Source organism: Macaca mulatta, chromosome 19 (genome assembly GCF_049350105.2).
Source record: "Macaca mulatta isolate MMU2019108-1 chromosome 19, T2T-MMU8v2.0, whole genome shotgun sequence".
Taxonomy (NCBI): domain Eukaryota; kingdom Metazoa; phylum Chordata; class Mammalia; order Primates; family Cercopithecidae; genus Macaca; species Macaca mulatta.
The window spans coordinates 19,842,954-19,862,695 of NC_133424.1; the positions used below are offsets into that span (position 1 = coordinate 19,842,954).

Below are 19,742 nucleotides of genomic sequence, written 5' to 3' on the forward strand. Positions count from 1 at the left end.
TGGCGTAAACCCGGGAGGCGGAGCTTGCAGTGAGCCGAGATCGCGCCACTGCACTCCAGCCTGGGCGACAGAGCGAGACTCCGTCTCAAAAAAAAAAAAAAAAAAAAAAAAAAAAAAAAAAAAAAAAAAAAACCAAGCCTGGCCAGGCGCCTGTAATCCCAACACTTTGGGAGGCTGAGGTGGGTGGATCACCTGAGGTCAGGAGTTCAAGACCAGCCTGGCCAACATGGTGAAACACTCTCTCTACTAAAAATACAAAAATTAGCTGGGTGTGGTGGCAGGCACCTGTAATCCCAGCTACTCGGGAGGCTGAGGCAGGAGAATCACTTGAACCCGGGAGGTGGAGGTTGCAGTGAGTCAAGATTTCACCACTGCACTCCAGCCTGGGCGACAGAGCGGGACTCCATCTCAAAAAAACAAAACGGAAAAAAAAACCCAAGCCCCCCAAGCTTGTAACATCTTATCTACCAAAGTGCATTTATAAAGGAATTACCCACTGGCTGCCTCATTTTCTCATTCATCAAAAGAAACAAGGATTTATTGAGCCCCTCCTGTATGCTTGGCACTCACGGGGACCAAACAGCCCTGGTACAGTGGGAGAACACAGGTTCAGAAGGATTTTGTCACTTGGTCACACAGTGAGCAAGAAGAGGCAGGATTCAAACCCAAACCGACCTGGTCCCAAAACTCAGAGATAGGTTTCCTAGAGATGACATGACAGTAAAGAGGGCTCCAGGGGGGACCCCAGTACTCCTGCAGGCAAGACCTCGGGACTGGGGTCTCCCATGGCCGGGATGGCCTTGTCCATGGATCGTGTTCCCCCAGCTGCCTGTCAACGCCGAGGACTTTGGCTGGACCACTTAGAGCCTGGTGGGTGTTGAAGTTTAAAAACGTTCCATCCCTCCTGGATCTCTAAGGAGGGAAATGTGGGTGGAGGTCAGGGAAGGAGAGGGCAACTCAGTGAGAATGGAGATGGGGTCTCAGAGGACAAAAGAGGAGCTCAGTGCTCGCATATCTAAAAAGGCCAGGGCATGCCATAGCCTCGGTTTCCTCATTTGTAGGACGACGACAAACATGCCCGGGTGTTGCAAGATTGTCTCGTGCACAGCTGCTATCCGGCATAGAGTTAACGTGCAAACAGAGGGTGGCTTAGCAGCTCCAGAAGTCCAGCCCTGTCTGGGGAAGGGGCAGCCATCAGGCCCCTGAAGGAGTGCAGTAGGGTAGCCCCAGTAGGAGGCACTCAGGACTTCTGACCCGCAATGAGAAGTTCCTGAGAGCTGGAAGTTTGGTTGTCATGAGGACATTGACAGTCTCTATGGTGACAGCTTGGTGAACAGGGCCCCGTTGTCCACAAGGAAAAGCCTAGGGGGACAGGTGTTCTGTTACCTTGGACACCAGAGTTTGATCACCATGGCAACAGTGGTGGGGTCCAAGCCGCCTGGGGGTGGAGCTTGGAGGGTGGCCTGGAACTGGAGTGGGCCTGGGGACAGGGACAGTTTGTTTCCATGGTGAGAGCCAGAGAACTGGATGTTGTGTCACCCTGGGGACAGCTTCGGGGAGGGTGATCTCCATGGCGGTGGGTCAGGGTAGCGACAGTCAGAAGTTGAGTTGGAGGTCTCTGGGGCGGGGGCCAGTGAGATGAGAAATGTGTGGTATCCGTGGTTACAGCTGGAGGAGGGAGGCACCCTCTTCATGGGTACGCCTGATGAGGGGTGTGTGACTCTAGGTGACAGGTAGCAGCAGGACTGGTTGCCTTGGTGACAGTGGGACCCAGGGCAGCTGCTCTCCATAATGAGTGACATGGATCTTATGGGTCCCCAGGGCTGGGAAGATGGTCTCTTTGGTGACAGTTGGGAAAAGGATGTCAGAGGACAGGGTGGGTTTGCTCTGCCTTCAAAGAAATATCTGAGGGGTGGGACGTGGCCCCCAGTAAGTGAGCCAGCAGGCTGTGTGTCAGTCTGAGGTGGCAGATAGAGGTGCTTGCCTGTGAAACTAGAGGGGTGGGCCCTGTTACCCAGAAACTTCAGGGGACTCTCAGGGAGAGGGGGAGAATGGGAGTCTCCAGTGCTCAGGTCACCATAAGGGAAAACAAGCTCCTCGGCCCACAACCTCCATGTGACCATGGGGAGTGACCCTGAAGTTCCTGTAGTCTCTCCAGGTGAGGAGGAGGAGGAGGAGGAGGAGGCCCAGTGTCCACGGGACCGCAAGGGACGAGTGTTCAGTCTCCAGTGAGATGCAGAAGATGTACGGCCAGTCTCTAGTCAATCCCGGGGGTCCAGCCACCAGGCGACCACGGTGGCGGTTGGTCTGTTTCCAAGTGGTCTCAGGAGGCGTGGCCAGTCTTCAGGAGCCTGCTGGGTCTGCTGGCCTCCTGAGGTCCTCAGGGGGCGTGGCCCTCATGGAGAAAGTTGGGGAGTTGGGGGAATCCTCCGTCCAGAAGAGGTGAGGGCTGGCCAGGCTCCAGGGAACTCCAAAGTACTGTTCTGCCAGGACTAGCCAAATCTTCAGGGACCCCAGGGGCACAGTTAGTTTGTAAGGGACCACAGGGAATGTGGCCAGTGTCCAGGGCTTCAGAGGCGTGGCCAGCCTCCAGGGGACCGCAGGGTTCTAGACCAGTGGTCAAGCGCCCTGGCTGTCCGCCTGCTGCCAGCCTAGACGCGCAGCGGGGTCCAGGCAGCAGGATCGCGCGCGCCCCCTGCCCAGCCGCCGCCGCCCGCCCAGCCCCAGCCCCAGCCGCCGGGTGCCGGGTCCGGTGCTCCCGGAGCGCGGTAGCAGTAGACACCGAAGAGCCGTCGGGTGGCGTCCGGGAAGCCGAGGCTGCGCACACCAGGCCGGCGGCCTCCGCAGCGCATGCGCGGATTCACGATGGGGTAGCGCGCGCTGCCATCCGCCAGCCAACCCGCGGTGCAGCGGTCCAGCAGCTGCAGCTTCCACGCGGCGAACAGCTGCCCCACCTTGGCCACGGCCGCGCCACGCGCAGCACACGCGCGCGCAGCTCCAGAGAAGGGTACAGGCCGCAGCGGCTTCAGGAAGAACACCCGCCCTGCGGGGATGGGGTGGGGGGATGGGTTATTAGTGCGGCTCCTGGGACCCAGCCTCGGGATTCAGGACTGCCCCTCGCATGCAGCCCAGGACTCTGGCCCTCGGCTCCGGGATCCAGGAACAGTTCCTCCTTTGCGGCCTGGGACCCCAGCCTCGGCCCAACCAGTGTTGGTGCCAGGCGGTGTGTGTTTCACCTAAGCACTCTTGGGAGAGGGGTCTCCTGTTTCTGATCGCTAAGAGCTGGGTGGGGAAGAAGGCCCCAGGGTTGGGGTAGTGTTGTGGCAGAGGCCCGTCTGGGGATGAAGCCTACGCACCTGGCAGGTTGGACGTGAAGCAGAAGGCGTCGTAGCGTTCCTCGGCGTTATGGCGATACCCGTAGTTGCGCACGCCCCCGTTGGCATCACCGCCGTCCCCTGTGCTCCCGGTCCCTCCTAGGCCGCCGCAGGGCTCCCGGGGTCGGTTCACGGGGTATTGCACAGAGCCGTCGCGCAACCAGCCTGCATTGCACCAGTCCAGGCCGTCGCGCCAGGCTGCGTGCAGCTGTTCTGCAGATGCCAGGATACCGTCCTGCTCGGCGCATGCGCGCTGCGCCTCCGCGAAGGTCAGCTTGTATCGGCCTCCACGGGGGTGGTAGGGAAAGACCACGCCTGGCAGGGGGCGCACGGGATCAGCCGGTTCACCTCAGCCCACCCTCATGCACCTGACGTCTGGGGTGCTATATGACTCTTCAACCGGGACCTTCCAGTCTACTCCTCACTCTGGCCTCAGACCTGACCATGACCCTCCCCAGCTCACACCCCACATAACTGGCTCTCTTCGCTTTAAGCTTGGGATTCACTTGACCCTCCCCCTTAACATACTATTGTGTCCATCCCCTTCTACCGCTGGAGGCCTTTGCTCATGCTCTTTCCACCTTATTCTACCTGTTGGACTCCTATTTATCCTTCAAAACCCAACTCCCAAACCCTCTTCCGTTCAGTCCTGTGTGCCTCTGACATTCCCCCAGTACTGGGTCCCTCCCTGTGGTCCAGCCCTGAGCCCACGGAGCCTGCGTTCAGTGCTGACTTTCCTAGACTAGGATCCCCTGGAAGATTGGCCCTAGGTGAAGACGCCTTTGATTCCCCCAGCATTGTCCAAGGCAGGACCCACTGGGTTCCCTTCTACCTTCAGTTCTGATGACTTTGGAACTTGTCCCTCATTGGACTCACAGTCCGTTCAGCTCAAGTATTTTATGCGTCTGTGTTTGAGGGATGGGAGTTGGGGGTGAGTGGGGCACCCAGGAAAGAGGCAGACAGGGGCCAGGGAGAAGACCTGGAGCTGACAGACTGGGGATTGAATCCTGGCTCTGCCACCAACTAGCACTGTCCTGGGCAAGGCTGTAACCTCTCTGAGCCTGTTGTAGGTCTGCTGGTAATAGCCGTCTCCCTTGGGGTTTTTAGGAAATTAAATTAGAGACTCCTGAGAACTCTTCAGCTAAGCACCTGTCACATAGAAAATGTCCAGTAAAGGAGAGCTGCTGCTCTTATTGTTATTTGCTATTGTTAGGGAGGTCAGCAAGCAAGGGCCCTGAAATCTCACCTAGAATCTTCTAAAGTGGGCCGGGCGCGGTGGCTCAAGCCTGTAATCCCAGCACTTTGGGAGGCCGAGGCGGGCGGATCACAAGGTCGGGAGATCGAGACCACAGTGAAACCCCGTCTCTACTAAAAATACAAAAAATTAGCCGGGCGCGGTGGCGGGCGCCTGTAGTCCCAGCTACTCAGGAGGCTGAGGCAGGAGAATGGCGGGAACCTGGGAGGCGGAGCTTGCAGTGAGCCGAGATCGCGCCACTGCACTCCAGCCTGGGCAACAGCGTGAGACTCCGTCTCAAAAAAAAAAAAAAAAAAAAAAAGAATCTTCTAAAGTGAACTGAAAAAGGCCAACCAAATGGGAGGGAATTCTTCAAATAGAAACCCCACCTCCCAGCTCCAGGGTCAGCCAATCAGAGCATCCCACCTTCCAGCTACAGTGATTGGCTCACAGTTGGGCACATGACTCAAGCTGAGCCAGTGAGGGACAACTCTGGGACTCTAGCTGCTGCTCCTAGGAAATCAGTCGCTAAGCCTAGGCACTGTGGTCTGGTTCCAGAAAGAGAAACCTGTCAGAAGAAAGCCTACCTGGGAAGCAGAGCAGAAGGATGGTTCCTGACATGGTGTGAGTGCCTGGATCTCACTGTGCCTGAATCCTATCCCAGGACTTCTCAGTGTCCTCATTGTGGACATTTTGGACTGGATCACTTTTTTTTTTTTTTTTTTTGAGATGGAGTCTGGCTCTGTCGCCCAGGCTAGAGTGCAGTGGCACGATCTCAGCTCACTGCAACCTCCGCCTCCAGGGTTCAAGAGATTTTCCTGCCTCAGCCTCCCAAGTAGCTGGAATTACAGGCATGCACCATCATGCCTGGCTAATTTTTGTATTTTTACTAGAGATGGGGTTTCAGCATGTTGGTCAGGCTGGTCTTGAACTCCTGACCTCAGGTGATCCGCCTGCCTCAACCTCCCAAAGTGCTGGGATTACAGTCGTGAGTCACCATGCCCAGCCTGGATCACTCTTTGTGGGGGACTATCCTGTGCCTGGTAGGATGTTTAACTGCATCCCTGGCCTCTACCCACTAGAGGCCAGTAGCAACTGACTTCTCCAGATGTGGCAACCTAACCTATCTCCAGACATCGCCAATGTCCATGGGGAGGAAAATCACCCAGAATTAGATATGGGGGCTCTACCCCACCAACCCTCTAAATGCCTGCAGGCCAACTTGATTTGATTTATGTCCCTTGCCATCCCTGTCCCCCTCCTTCCTCAGAAGCAAGGTTTATCCTCCCCACCGGCTGATCACCTTCCAGGTCCAGCTTGACCATGCCAGCGTCGTCTTCCAACTCATTGGTGACTTCGCACTCATAGCGCCCGTAGTCTTGCAGCGTGACATTGCGGAGGACCAGGGAAGCATCCCCAGGCCCGTCGCCCTGCAGCTCAGCCCGCCCACGGTAGCTGCCGAATGCCCGGTGCTGGGGGCCTAGTGCCACGAAGACGTCGGTGAAGGCCAGCGGGTCCACCACCTTTGTCCACTTGAGCCGGACGCCGTCGTGACCGTGGGCGGCTGCCTCATAGTGGTACCGGCAGGGCAAGACGATGGTGCCACCCCGGTGGCTTACCACCTGCCCGGGCGCTGTCTGTACCACTACCGAGCCCGACTCACCCTCTGCGGACAACCAAGCAGGGTTCAGAGAAGGGGCCTAGGGGCAGAAGGGGGGCCCTGGGGAAGGGGTCTCTGGGGAGGGGAAGGTGGGAAGACTCGGGCGGGGGTCGGGGAATCAGAAGGGTCCAGGGGCTCAGGGAGAGGGCGAGGGGCTTAGATGGGGAGTGGTTGGGGGAACCGTGGACGTCAGGAACGCCCTACCCCCTACACCTCTCCGCACTTGGCCTCTTCTGCTTTTCGCGGAGAAGACCACTTTTAGCGGCCCGGACTCACCCAGCACGTGCACGACCTTCTTCCGGCCACGCTGCGTCCCCGCGGGGGCTGTGAGCAGCAGGACGCCCCAGGCCGCTGCCCAGAGCGCTCCGGGACCGAGGGCCGCCCGAGCGCACACCTGGGGGACGGGCACAGGGCTCAGTCCAGCCCCCAGCCTTGGCCTTTCGGAGGCCTGGCTCCTTCCCGGGCCTGCCTTCCCCACAGCGAGGACCTCGCACACGCCCATGCCCCCACCCTTTCCGGGGTCCCGCATAACTCCCCCTCCTCCTCCTGGGACCTCACATCCTCGCTCCTGCAAGAACCCACGCCCCTAGACTCCCCCCTCCCTTGGCCCCAGATCCCCAGATCCCGCCTCATCACCCCCGCCCCAAAACCCGAGGCTCGCTGCCCCCGCCCCCTTCTGGCCCTGGCCCGGGCCGGGGATGGGGGGGGTGGGGAAGAGCTGGAGGAGCGGCGGCAGCAAGGTTATCCGTGCGCCAGGAGACTGCAGCAAACCGGGCCGGGGCGGGCAGGGAGGGGGGAGAGCTGGAGAGACACAGGGAGAGACGCGGGGAGAGAACAGGGACAGAGAGAAAGGCAGGGAGAGGCAGAGAAGAGAGTGCGCGACACAGAAAAAGGGTAAGGGAAGACGGAGAGGCAGAGATGGAGAGGGAGAGACAGATGTAGAGGGAGAGACAGAGAGGCAGAGGGAGCGACAGAGAGGCAGAGGGAGAGACAGAGGGGCAGAGGGAGAGACAGAGAGGCAGAGGGAGAGAGGCAGAGGAAGAGACAGGAGAGGGAGAGACAGAGATGGAGAGGGAGAGACAGAAAGGGAGAGGGAGAGACAGAGAGACAGAGGGAGAGACAGAGAGGCAGAGGGAGAGACAGAGAGGCAGAGGGAGAGACAGAGAGGCAGAGGGAGAGACAGAGAGGCAGAGGGAGAGACAGGGAGAGGGAGAGACAGAGAGGCAGAGGGAGAGACAGAGAGGCAGAGGGAGAGACAGGGAGAGGGAGAGACAGAGAGGCAGAGGGAGAGACAGAGAGGCAGAGGGAGAGACAGAGAGGCAGAGGGAGAGACAGAGAGGCAGAGGTAGAGACAGAGAGGCAGAGGGAGAGACAGAGAGACAGAGGGAGAGACAGAGAGGCAGAGGGAGAGACAGAGAGACAGAGGTAGAGACAGAGAGGCAGAGGTAGAGACAGAGAGGCAGAGGGAGAGACAGAGAGACAGAGGGAGAGACAGAGAGGCAGAGGGAGAGACAGAGAGGCAGAGGGAGAGACAGAGAGGCAGAGGGAGAGACAGAGAGGCAGAGGGAGAGACAGAGAGGCAGAGGGAGAGACAGAGAGGCAGAGGGAGAGGGAGAGACCGGAGAGTGCCAGAGGCCGAGAGAATTAGAGAAGAGGAGGAAGAGATAGGGGCAGGTAAAGAGAGAAACGGAGAGAAGAGGAAAAAGGCAGAGAGGGTGACAGAGATGGAGAGAAGCAGGGAGAGATGGAGACGGAGAGAACCGAGAGTGCCAAAAAGAGAGATCAAAGAGGGTGAGAGACGGAGAAAAGGAGGAGACAGAAGAAACTCGGAGAGATATAGATTCAGAGACAGAGACATACAGAATCCCAGACTGGGGAGACGGGGCACGCACCATCCGCGCCCACAGCCGCACTTACCATCTTGCCCGCGCGGCCCTCGCCGAGCGGCCCCTACGCACCCGGACTGCGCTCACGGCACACCCGGTTAGGACTGGGCAGGTCCCTGCAGGCGGCGCAATCCCGGCGTCTGCCTGCAAGGGGAGGAGGAAGGCGAGCAAGGCGGGGTGTGTTAAAGGGGCCGCGGCAGCCCACGCTCCCCTGGAGAGGTGGCTGGAGCGCGGGCAGAGAAAGAAGCGCTCTGGGCTTTGAGTGCAGAGCTAGTTCCCTCGCCCTGCTAGCTGAACTTAGGCCGGGGAAAAATCTCTCTGAGCCTCAGTTTAACCGTCTTTGAAATGGAGGAGGGGGCTGAGTCTTCTATCATGGTTACTGTGCTTTGGCAGGGGACCTGGGGGATCTGGTGAAAGAGATCACTTGACCTGCAGCCCTCAGTTTACCCATCTGTCCATTGGGTAGTCATAGTGGAGTCCTGGTCTCCAGTACCCCAAAGGTGCTCACTGTGCAGGGTGGGGGCCTCACGATAATCACACTCTGCTGTGACCTGGAGCCACAGGCCCCAATCCAAGTCTGCCCCTCACTGGCTGTGGGACCTTGATGGAGACAGTTGGCCTCTCTGAGCCTGTTGCCGACTCTTTGGTGAAGATCCAATAGCCAGACATACCGTAGATCTCCGGTAGGGGTTGGGAGGGGCAAGAAAAGGGACATCTAGGCCGGACATGGTGGCTCATGCCTGTAATCCCAGCACTTTGGGAGGTCAAGGCAGGAGGATCACCTGAGGTCAGGAGTTCAAGGCCAACCTGACCAACATGGAGAAACTATGTCTCTACTAAAAATATAAAATTAGCCAGGCGTGGTGACACATGCCTGTAATCCCAGCTACTCAGGGGGCTGAGGCAGGAGAATTGCTTGAACCCGGGAGGTGGAGGTTGCAGTGAGCCAAGATCGTGCCATTGCATATCAGCCTGGGTAACAAGAGCGAAAACTCCAACTCAAAAAAAAAAAAGAAAAGAAAATGGGACATCTAGTCAAGTCCCTGATTTACTCCAGGCCCAAGTCACCCCTAAACATGGCCTTTCACCCAACTTCAAAAATCAAACACTAGGAAACATTGAGTCTTTCTCCCAACACCTTGGCTTCCTTCCAGGACTCAGTTTCCCCTAAAATGAGCCCAACTCGACCAGATAGCAGAGGCAGGGTTGAGGTTTCTGTGGCCCAACACGCTGGGGCTCCGTCTCAGCTCAGCCATGCCTTGGGGACTGAGGAGGGTAATGGTCTCAGACCAGGACCTTCACCTGCAGCCTTGGTTTCCCCATCTGGAATAAGCAGTGAGATCCAGCATGTAGCAGTCAAGGTATACAGTAGGTGCTTAATAAACATATCATGCTATTGGTTATGATTTATTGGTAGAGCAGGAACTTTTCTCTCTGGCTGTGACCTTGGGCAGGTCTCTTGTCCATACTGAGCCTCGGTTTTCCCATCTGGAAGATGGAGCCATGCATACCAACCAGAGGCCGCCTTCTGCCATCCCAGCACCTCTTGCTCCTGGCAACCACGATGGCAGTGATGGATGGGCCCTCATGGGGGCCAAGAAGAGGGTCCCTCGTCCCTGCACCCTGAAACACTTAGGCAGTGATATTTTGGAAATTGAAAGGGTTTTTACTAAAAGGATCCACGGGGGGATGATGGGTAAATTCTGGAAGGGGTGGAAGCGTCGTGTGGGGGTTGAAGCATGGTGACAGCTGTGAGAGGCGCTCCTTGCAGGAACACTTGGTTGTTGGTCTCCATCCCACCCACTGGACTGAAACCACCATAGCCAGGACTAACAACACCTGGAGATGTCCCTCCTGTCTCTAAAACACCCGACCCCCGCTTCCCCAGGTAGGGCTGGCTGGGCGCGTAAACAGAGTCCTGGGTCCTAAGTCCATAGCCCTCTCATTGCTGCTTCTTGTGGAGGGCTATGGGGCTGGAGGGTGGCGGCTGGTGGAAGAATGCAGGCCACTGAAGGCAACGGTAGGCCAGCAGGTGGGGGCCCAGTGCATACAGCAGATTGCACACGAAGAAGCAGCCCCAGGTGTCCTCAGGCACACGGTAGGTGAAGGGTGTGCGCAAGTGCATGGAAGCCCCCATGTGCGAGAACTGTGCCTGGTAGCCAAACAGGAAAGATGGATGTCAGGGGCCAGGAAGGAACCGAAATCCCAGCATCACCGACGGCCCACCAGGTAGGTCAGGCAGAACCCAGGGGATGCCCATCCTCAACTCTTGGGCTCTGCTCATCTACCTGTTTCCCATCTCCAGTCCATCTATCTGTCTTTCTCTATTTTTTTTTTTTTTTTTTTTGGAGACACAGTCTCACTCTCTTGCCCATGCTGGAGTGCACTGGTGCAATCTCCATTCACTGCAACCTCTGCTGCCTCCTGGGTTCAAGCGATTCTCATGCTTCAACCTCCTCTGAGTAGCTGGTACTACGGGCGTGCACCTCTACGCCCAGTTAATTTTTTGTATTTTTTTTTTTTTTTTTTTTTTTTTGAGACGGAGTCTCGCTCTGTCGCCCAGGCTGGAGTGCAGTGGCGCGATCTCGGCTCACTGCAAGCTCCGCCTCCCGGGTTCACGCCATTCTCCTGCCTCAGCCTCCCGAGTAGCTGGGACTACAGGCGCCCACAACCGCGCCCGGCTAATTTTTTATATTTTTAGTAGAGACGGGGTTTCACCGTGGTCTCGATCTCCTGACCTTGTGATCCGCCCGCCTCGGCCTCCCAAAGTGCTGGGATTACAGGTGTGAGCCACCGCGCCCGGCAATTTTTTGTATTTTTTAATAGAGATAGGGTTTCGCCATGTTGCCCAAGCTGGTCTCAAACTCCTGAGGTCAGGCGATCCATCCACCTTGGCCTCCCAAAGTGCCAGCTAGGATTACAGGCGTGAGCCACCATGCCTGGCTTATTTTTAAAATTTCTATCTAATTATCTATCTATCTATCTATCTATCTATCTATCTATCTATCTAGAGATAGAGTCTTGCTCTGTTGGCCAGGCTGGAGTGCAGTGGCACGACCATGACTCACTGCAGCCTCAACCTCCTGGGCTCAAGCAATCCTCCCATCCCAGCATCCCGAGTAGCTAAGACAGCAGGCACGTGCTACCATGCCCAGCTAATTTTTGTACTTTTTGTAAAGACAGGTTTTGCCATGTTGCCTAGGCTGGTCTCAGACTCCTGGGCTCAAGTAGCCCTCCCACCTCGGCCTCCCAAAGTGCTGGGATTACACGTGTGAGCCACCTCGCCCGGCCTTCTGTCTGTAAAGATTCCTACCCTTATGTGTCCTCTCTGTCCCCCCCTCCCCCATGCTCGTCCACTTGTCTGTGAGTCCCTCCCCACTTGCCTAACCCCATCTCCTGGGCCCTGCACCCCATCTCTCTCTGACCTGGTTCCAGATCCTCCTCCCAGTCTTCCGCATCCCAGAGGTCTTGGCACAAATCCTGTGGATTCTAGACGTTTTCCTGGTCCCTACTTCCCTGGCCGGGGCCCAGGCTTTAGCACTTTTCATCAGGAACCCAGAAAAAGGCTCCTAGCTCTGACTGGGTCCCCACTGCTCAAACACCTCCTCAAATTCCCCATCACCCTCAGTACAAGCCCCCAGTCCCAGAGTTCAAAGCCTCCAGCATCTAGCTGCCAATTTCTCTTATCTCTGCCTTTACCCATGTTACGGCCCTGCTAAATCACTGTCTCCCTCTGTGCTTCTCCTTATGCTGTTCCCATTCCTGGTATGCCCTTCCCTGCCTGGAGAACTCATCCCCGTACATCAAAGCCCAGCTCCTATGACCCCTGCTTCTAGATAACCTTTCCCTTCTGGAATCCTTCACAGCCCCTGTCCCTCTTTTCATGGGGCTTGGAGTGTCTGTATCTGGCTTTGTCTCCCCTAGACTAGGGAATCCTGGGATACCGGGCCTGGGGCTGGGGTCTCTTGGGGGCCCATCATTACAGTGCCCAGGGAGGACACCAAAGTCGTTGATGAGTAGACAGAAATTCCCTTCCACAAGTCTGCTCAACCACCCACCTGCCACCTCACCTGGCCGATGGCTCCAGCAAACACCAAGGCCCAGTCTGGCAGCCAGGAACAACCAGGGAAGGTGAGAGCATAGGCAGCCAGGCCGCAGAAAGGCAGGACATAAAACATGTACATCAGCATCTGCAGGGGAGGGAGGAGAGGGGCACCAGCCTGTGAGATGAGCAGCTACCCCAGGTGGGTCTCCTGAGACCCCCGAGGTGGAGGCTCTGAGGAAGGATCTGGATGGCCTCAGACCCCATCCAGGCTCTCTGCAAAGTGCTCCCCTATTTCCCTTTCAGATCCTTGCCACCACCCGCCAAACACATACACCAAACCTACCAACCTTTCTCTGGAAGCAGCATGCGACTCTGGCCTGGCCAGTCGGAGCATTCCAGCCCCCTGTCCATGATGCTCAGTAAGGGATGGGCAAGTGATTCAGGCTGGGTCAATCTGAGCCTGCCTAAGACTTGTGCTTAAGCTCAGGGGTAATAAGGGCTCACAATGCTCTGGAGTGGCTGAGTGGGGTGCATGGAAGCCTGGAGCTGCCACAGGCTTTCTCTGCTACCCCATGAAGGGACTGCCTGAGAGCAGAGCCATGCAAAGAAAGCAGAGCCCAGAGGCCGGGCACGGTGGCTCACGCCTGTAATCCCAGCACTTTGGGAGGCCGAGGTGGGTGGATCACTTGAGGTCAGGAGTTCGAGACCAGCCTGACCAACATGGTGAAACCCCGTATCTACTAAAAATACAAAATTAGCCGAGTGTGGTGGCGCACGCCTGTAATCCCAGCTACTTAGGAGGCTGAGGCAGGAGAATCACTTGAGCCCAGGAGGTGGAGGTTGCAGTGATCTGAGATCACGCCATTGCAATCCAGCCTAGGTGACAAGAGCAAAACTCTGTCTCAAAAACAAAACAAAACAAAACAACACAAACAAAAAACAAAACAAAACAAAAAAAAAAAAAGAAAAAATAAAAGAAGAGCCCAGAATCTGCACCTCGAGCACCTGGATCCAGTCATACCTGAAGACCACATCTGTCCTTTTTTTGGTAGGACAGTAAATTCCATATGACCTTCTGCCTGCTTGAGTTGTGCTTCTGGCACCTGCTTCAAAGAGGCCCAGAGGACCCCTACCCAAGGCAGGGGTATGGTCTTCTCCCCACTCCCCTCTCACCTGCACCTTAGGATAGGCCACAGGGTCCCGCAGGTATGGCTCATACTGGTAGATATAGACAAAGCAGGAATCTGTGGGGCAGTCAAGCACCACCTGGAGCAGACAGACATACCAAGAACCCTCAGACATCCCTCCCACAGGAAACTTCCCCCACCCTTCCAGGTCCACACCCCTTGCTCTGGCCTCTCCCAGCCCAGCTCAAATTGGGCTGGGAGAAATGGGGCTTTGTCATGGAACACTCAGGTTAGACTTGATGAAGAACTTCCTTGGATGATCAAACAGGAAGAAGGGCAGCGTGGGAGAGGTGGGTCAGGGAAGGGAGACCGGAGGCAGGGCATGGGGAGACTAACTAGTGTGGACTCACCAGGCCCCGGAACAGAGTGAAGAAGCCAGCAAGGATGAGGTATGTGACAAGGGCCAGGTCAGCCGGACGCTGCAGGAGTCCCTTTCTTTGTTCCTCCTGCACCTGCCCCAGGGGAGAGAAACAGAGCATGAGAGGTAGTCAATGAGAGGTATTCAGTAGGTATTCAAAAGGTATATAAAGGCTCCTAAGGCTCCTCTCTTTCTTTTCTTCCTTTCTTTCTTTTCTTTCTTTCTTTCCTTCCTTCCTTCCTTTTTTTCTTTTTTCTTTTTTTTTTTTTTTCTGAGACGACAGGCTCTCTTTCTGTTGCCCAGGCTTGAGTGAAGTGGCACAATCTCAGCTCACTGCAGCCTCAATCTCCTGGGCTCAAGTGATCCTCCTACCTCAGCCTCCCAAGTAGCTAGGACCACAGGCATGCACCACCACATCTGGCTAATTTTTTAACTTTTTGTAGAGTCAGGGTCTGGCTGTGTTGCCCAGGCTGGTCTCCAACTCTTGGGCTCAAGTGATCCTCAAGCCTTGGCCTCCCAAAATGTTGGGATTACAGGCATGAGCCATCACACCCAGCCCTTGCTTCTTCCTTATGACAAAGGAGATCCTTCCACGGAAACTAAGTCTTTGACCAAAAGCAACTCACACGGGGAAAGTTCAGGCATGCTGGGACAAAGCCTAAGAGGGGCAAGGCACTCACCGTGTTGGCGGTGCAGCAGGTTGGCGCCCGGGGCTGGCTGAAGACCCTCACGCCAGCCCAGCATGGCACCAGCAGGTAGGGGATGGTGAGGAAGAAGGCAGGCCTGATCTCGGAGCTGTATTTGCCTGCCATGGTGCAGGAGAGAGGGCGTCAGCCATGCCAGAACCCTGCTGGATGTCTGTTTGTTTGTTTGTTCTGAGACAGAGTCTTGCTCTGTCACCCAGGCTAGAGTGCAGTGGCGCAATCTTGGCTCATTGCAACCTCCGCCTCCCAGGTTCAAGCAATTCTCCTGTCTCAGCCTCCTAAGTAGCTGGGATTACAGGCACACACCATTATGCCTGGCTAATTTTTGTATTTTTAGTATAGGCAGGGTTTTACCATGCTGCCCAGGCTGGTCTTGATCTCCTTGGCTTAAGTGATTAATGAGTCAGGCGGATCGCTTGAGCCAAGGAGTTTGAGACCAGCCTGAGCAACATAAGGATTACAGGTGTGAGCCAGCGCACCTGGTCTCTCTGGCTGGACATCTCGATTCAGAAATACCACCTCGGCTGGGCGCGGTGGCTCACGCCTGTAATCCCAGCACTTTGGGAGGCTGAGGCGGGCGGATCACGAGGTCAGGAGATCGAGACTATCCTGGCTAACACAGTGAAACCCCGTCTCTACTAAAAATGCAAAACAAAAATTAGCCGGGCGAGGAGAATGGCGTGAACCCAGGAGGCGGAGCTTGCAGTGAGCCGAGATCGCGCCACTGCACTCCAGCCTGGGTGACTGAGCAAGACTCCGTCTCAAAAAAAAAAAAAAAAAAAAGAAAAGAAATACCATCCTCATTCAAGCTCCACCACCCTCCATGGCTCCCTAGTGTCCACAGGATGATGTCCATGCTCCTCAGCCTAGCCTGCCTCAATTTACCTTCTGAATATGGATCCTACCTTCCAGTGGGTTCTCTGCTTTCTATGAATACACCTTGGGTGTTCCCTCTGCTGAGGTTTTGCCATGCCAGCCTCCCGGATTGCCTTCACTGCTCTACCTCCCAAGCCCTACTCCTGAAGCTTTCACCCTGTCCCCAGGATTCATCCTAAAATTCCCTTCCTGTGTCAAGAGCATTCTGGGTCAAACCCCCGGTGCTGGGAACCATTGCCTGGAGAGGAAGCAGAGTTTGGGTTCCCCCACCTTTCAAGAGGAAATGGGGACCAGAAAGGGGTGGGCTGCTGACTGAGGCTGTGGACACGCAAAGAGGGAGGTGGGGCCTCTGCAGACATCAGGGAAGGGGTGGAGGATCCAATGGGGTTGCTTCTAGATGCAGGGCAGGGACCTAGCCCAAGAGAGACCAGATTTCCCGAAGCCTTGTCCTTACCAAGAATGTTTCCTGTAAGGAACACCAGGATGCTCATGGCGAAGGAACCCAGCCAGTACAGTCCAAAGTTCCGGTATCTCTTCCTGGGCAGGGGATGGAGGGGTGACCAGCAGGTAGTCACTCCATAATCTCAGAGCCCCAGCCAGGGCCCAGAGACCACCGTGGGCTTCCCAGCTCTGGGTGCCTTTCAGTTTTGCCCAGGATGGAAGGGACAACAGGGAGTTGAACAGGGGAATGAACAGTGAGACCCTCTGTCCAAGAAAAGAAGTGACCGCCCAGACACAGGGTGGATATAAGCAATGCCACGCCACCATCTACACCTGAAACGTTTCCTGGAACCTTCTCCCGGCCACCCCTGGCTGGAGTCCTAGAGGAGCATCCTGATTTCTCCTACAGACACTTCTGGCTCCACCCTGCCCTGGGGCCCCATCTGAGGATGAAACTTCTCTCCCAGGGTCAGGGGTCACCCTCTCCCTGGCTCCTGCACCTTCTGCAGATGGCGCCGGCCATGGCCAGGTAGAGGAGGTAGTGAACGGTGCCATCCCAGTAGCAAATGAAGACTCCGTGTGCTGTGCGCAGGTATGGCTCTCCCTGTGGGGGCAGGAGGGAGGCTCAGACGGGCAGTGGGGCAGGGGGATCCCTGGCTGTCCCCCAAGTACCTCCTTGGTGTAGAAATCCATGAAGCCCACCACATAGCCGTCTTCCTGAAGAGCGATGATGAGGTCCACAACCGAGGTGAAGGCGAAGACGGCGAAGACTGCAGTGAGTAGGCGGCTGGGTCAGGTGTGGGAGGGGACACACATGGGTGGGGCTAGGGCTCAGTGTGGGCAGGGCTTGAAGTTAAGGTCAGGGATGAGATTATTTCAGGCAAGGACTCCAGGCCCAGTCCCTGTCCCAACCCCAAAGGTTGCATGACCACTGTCCCGCCTCATTCTGCATGTCTGATGGAGGAGACCCAGCCTGGCCCTCAGAAGTCCCTGGTTTGATTGGGAGGCCCAGTGCCTGCCTTTGGGAGTCCCCGCCCTCAGGAGATCTCAAAGTGATGAAGCAGTACACTCTTTTTCAGGAGCTTCCAATCTGATGGGGGAGACGCAGTCCCTATTCTCAGGAGCCCCAGGTCTCAAGGGGGAGGCTCTTTGAAGTTCCCCAGTTTAATGGGAGTGTTCAGATCTCTTTGAGGTCTCCAGTCTGATGGGAGCTCTTAAAGGGCCCCCAGTCTGATGGAGGAGGACCTTCGATGGCCCCTAAGTCTGAGGGTGGAGGCCCTTGCCTGGACAGTCTTCTTCCCCACAGCTTCCCACTGACTCACCAGCATAGAGTGGGTCATAGGAGATTTCGCCATGGGACAAGCTGTAGACTGCCACGAAGAGCAGACCCAGGATTAGGGCGCTCATCAATGCCACCCACAGGGGGCTGTGGAGAGGGAGACCAAGTCAGGGACGCCAGGCCCAGTGCTGAGGCATTGCCCCACTCTCCCTGGTAGGGGAAGAGGCAGACTCCTGGAAGCCCCAGGGGAAGAGGCTAAAGTATCTGTTCATCCATCAATGCTGTTCCCTGAAACTGCTCTCATCCTGTGCCAGGCCCTTGCCCAGGCTGTTTCTTCCTTCTGGAAACTGCTTCCAGAAGCCTTTTCCACTTGGCAAACTTCTACTCATCCTTCACGGCCCATCCACATTGTTCTTCCTCCATGAAGCCCTCCCTGACTCCCCAGAAAGGATCACTGTTTAACTTGAGCCAGCTACAGAGGGGACATTCATCAGCCCCTTCTTTTCTTTCTTTCTTTTTTTTTTTTTTTTGAGATGGAGCTCTGACACGCAGGCTGGAGTGAAGTGGTGTGATCTCAGCTCACTGCAACCTCTGTCTCCTGGGTTCAAGCGATTCTCCTGCCTCAGCCTCCCAAGTAGCTGGGATTACTGGTGTCCACTACCACGCCCTGCTAATTTTTATATTTTTAGTAGAGACAGGGTTTTACCATGTTGGCCAGGCTGGTCTCGAACTCCTGACGTCAGGTGATTTGCCCATCTCGGCCTCCCAAAATGCTAGGATTACAGGTGTGAGCCACCACGCCTGGTCTGCCGCTTCTGACTTTACCATTTATCCCATCATTATGTGTTTAACTCAGTCTGTTCAGTCATTCGGCAACGTCAAGTCCCTCTGTGGCCAGGCCCAGCTCCCAAGCCACAGGGTCTCGAGTGCTCAGTTCTGTAGACTTCACTGTCTGACACTCCCAGCTCCTCCCAGCTAAAGTCCAAATGCCTCTATTAACTCCACCTTACCCCTGCCCTGATCTGCCCCCCCAACCTGATAAGACAGGTCGACCAGTTGCATAGATAACAGAAGCCAGGTCTCTGGGCAGTGCTCAACCCAGGTGGGCAAATCCAGGCCTAGAGAGGATGGGATTACTGTCCAGTTGTCCAGGGTCACACAGCAAGACTCTGTCCATCACTCTCCAGGCCCCTGTTTTCTCACGATCCCCTCAGAACCCAAGATCTCCATCCTGACCCCATCTAACGATGACATTATAGTACTCAGATGAGACCAGGACAAATCTTTGTACACAGTTTGTAATCCTGAACCGTAACTATGAGATGAGATCTAGGATTGTGCCCATGACACTAATCAGGAAACTGAGGCTTACCCAGGATCCCAGGAGATGGAGATGGGTATTCCCACCCAGGGAGCAGGCCCATGGTTAAGACTCTCTCCACCCTATGGCTTGGGTTGAGCTGGGTTTAGAAGTGCGAGGGGCTTGCAGATGCCCGCTATCCGGTGGCTGGACCCACAGGGCTAGGATCTAGGGTTAGGAGATAGGGACCAGGAACAGGAACCAGTAGGGGAAACTGAGTCTAGGCACAGGGTTAGCCAGTCCTGAACAAGGGGAAAGTCACAGGCCTGAGACAGGCAATGGAGCAGGGTGTGTGTGTGTGTGTGTGTGTGTCAACAGGAGCCAGGTACCCGGGGCCTTATCTGGGACAATACTTTTACCCTTGGCGACTTTGGAGCCTGCGCAGGGCCCATCCCTGGGAAAACCCCAGAAACCCTCGAAAGCTCTGGCTTGTGGGAACTCTCCTCATCATTCCTTCTCCCCAGGCCCCAAACATCCCAGGAGCGGCCACACCCCAGCCTCCAGCACGGCGGAAAGGGGACTTCCGGTTAGACGGGGGCGTTCTTCTGGCCCAGGCCCAATCCTGCCGGGTCGGAGCTGAGCTGGGGCGCAGGGCTCGCAGGAGCCAGGTCCGCGGACCGCGCATCCTCCCTCCAGCCCACCTCCGATCCTCCCAGCCCCTGCCCGCCCCCACTGTCCCCTAAGGCCGCCCCAGCCCCTCCCCGCACGCACTGCGAGAGCGCCGAGACGTGGTTGAGCGCGTAGGACACCGGGAGGGCGCTCAGCGACAGCGCCGCGATCTTGCCGGCCAGCGGCGGGATGTCCATAGCGGCGGCGGCTGGACCCCGGCTCAGCCCCGGGCGTTCTCCAGGGCGCTGGGCTCCTCGTTGGCGGCGCGTCCCGGCCGGGGCTGCCAGGGACCCGCCCCGCACAAAGGTCGCCCCCCGCTGCGCCCTGGGCAGGCGGCCGTGACCCGCCTGCGTGTTCCCAGGGAGCCTCCAAGGCCCCTCCCCGGTCCTCCCCCTGGCAGCTGCCCCGCCCCTTCGCCCCTCACCATCGACACCCGTCCCGCTGCTCAGCCTCAGTTTCCCTCTCTGTCAAAGGCTGGGACACAACACCTCGGGATGTTTCTGCTCTTAGGCCAAGGGGTACGCCCTGGAGGTCCTGGCATGCCCGCTCTTTCCCCTGCCCCACAACTTCGTTCTAAGGAAATTCGTTCTCCTGGACTCTGCCCTTCTAAACCCCTGCATTCCCCACCCAAAGATCAAGTGGGCATTGCCTGTGCGCGCTGATAGAGCAACATCCAGCTCTTGGGCGCAAAATGCCTTTCAGTGGGCTTAGATTTGAGTTTTCACACAG

General features: G+C 56.6%; 2 protein-coding genes across 3 annotated transcripts; both read right to left on the bottom strand.

Moving 5' to 3' along the window:
• Positions 1-508: 508 nt before the first annotated feature.
• Positions 509-8,260, bottom strand: HAPLN4 (hyaluronan and proteoglycan link protein 4). Its single transcript, XM_001115139.5, has 5 exons — positions 8,186-8,260; positions 6,545-6,662; positions 5,912-6,274; positions 3,357-3,689; positions 509-3,043 (listed from the first exon to the last, which is right to left on the bottom strand). Exons 1-5 carry the CDS (start codon positions 8,186-8,188, stop codon positions 2,652-2,654), a joined length of 1,209 nt encoding a protein of 402 aa, XP_001115139.3. The 5' UTR covers positions 8,189-8,260; the 3' UTR covers positions 509-2,651.
• A 1,285-nt stretch (positions 8,261-9,545) lies between these two features.
• TM6SF2 (transmembrane 6 superfamily member 2) lies at positions 9,546-19,378 on the bottom strand. Of its 2 annotated transcripts, XM_015123428.2 has the most exons (11): positions 19,116-19,316; positions 18,417-18,572; positions 17,088-17,191; positions 16,438-16,535; positions 16,266-16,369; positions 15,779-15,861; positions 14,425-14,549; positions 13,737-13,838; positions 13,373-13,465; positions 12,225-12,344; positions 9,546-10,306 (listed from the first exon to the last, which is right to left on the bottom strand). In XM_015123428.2, exons 3-11 carry the CDS (start codon positions 17,170-17,172, stop codon positions 10,097-10,099), a joined length of 1,020 nt encoding a protein of 339 aa, XP_014978914.2. In that variant the 5' UTR covers positions 17,173-17,191; positions 18,417-18,572; positions 19,116-19,316; the 3' UTR covers positions 9,546-10,096. The 2 variants fall into 2 exon arrangements, with proteins under 2 accessions (XP_014978914.2, XP_001115169.3); XM_001115169.5 differs by lacking the exon at positions 18,417-18,572 and having other exon boundaries at positions 19,116-19,378.
• Positions 19,379-19,742: the final 364 nt, after the last annotated feature.

Coding starts and splice junctions, on each gene's coding strand:
- TM6SF2 (XM_001115169.5), bottom strand. CDS start 19,210: ATGGACATCCCGCCGCTGGCCGGCAAGATCGCGGCGCTGTCGCTGAGC. Junction 15,862..16,265: donor GCCGGCGCCATCTGCAGAAG/GTGCAGGAGCCA, acceptor TCCCCTGCCCAG/GAAGAGATACCGGAACTTTG. Junction 13,839..14,424: donor CCTGCTGCACCGCCAACACG/GTGAGTGCCTTG, acceptor CCCCTGGGGCAG/GTGCAGGAGGAACAAAGAAA.
- HAPLN4 (XM_001115139.5), bottom strand. Junction 6,275..6,544: donor GAAGGTCGTGCACGTGCTGG/GTGAGTCCGGGC, acceptor GGTTGTCCGCAG/AGGGTGAGTCGGGCTCGGTA. Junction 3,044..3,356: donor CTTCACGTCCAACCTGCCAG/GTGCGTAGGCTT, acceptor CCATCCCCGCAG/GGCGGGTGTTCTTCCTGAAG.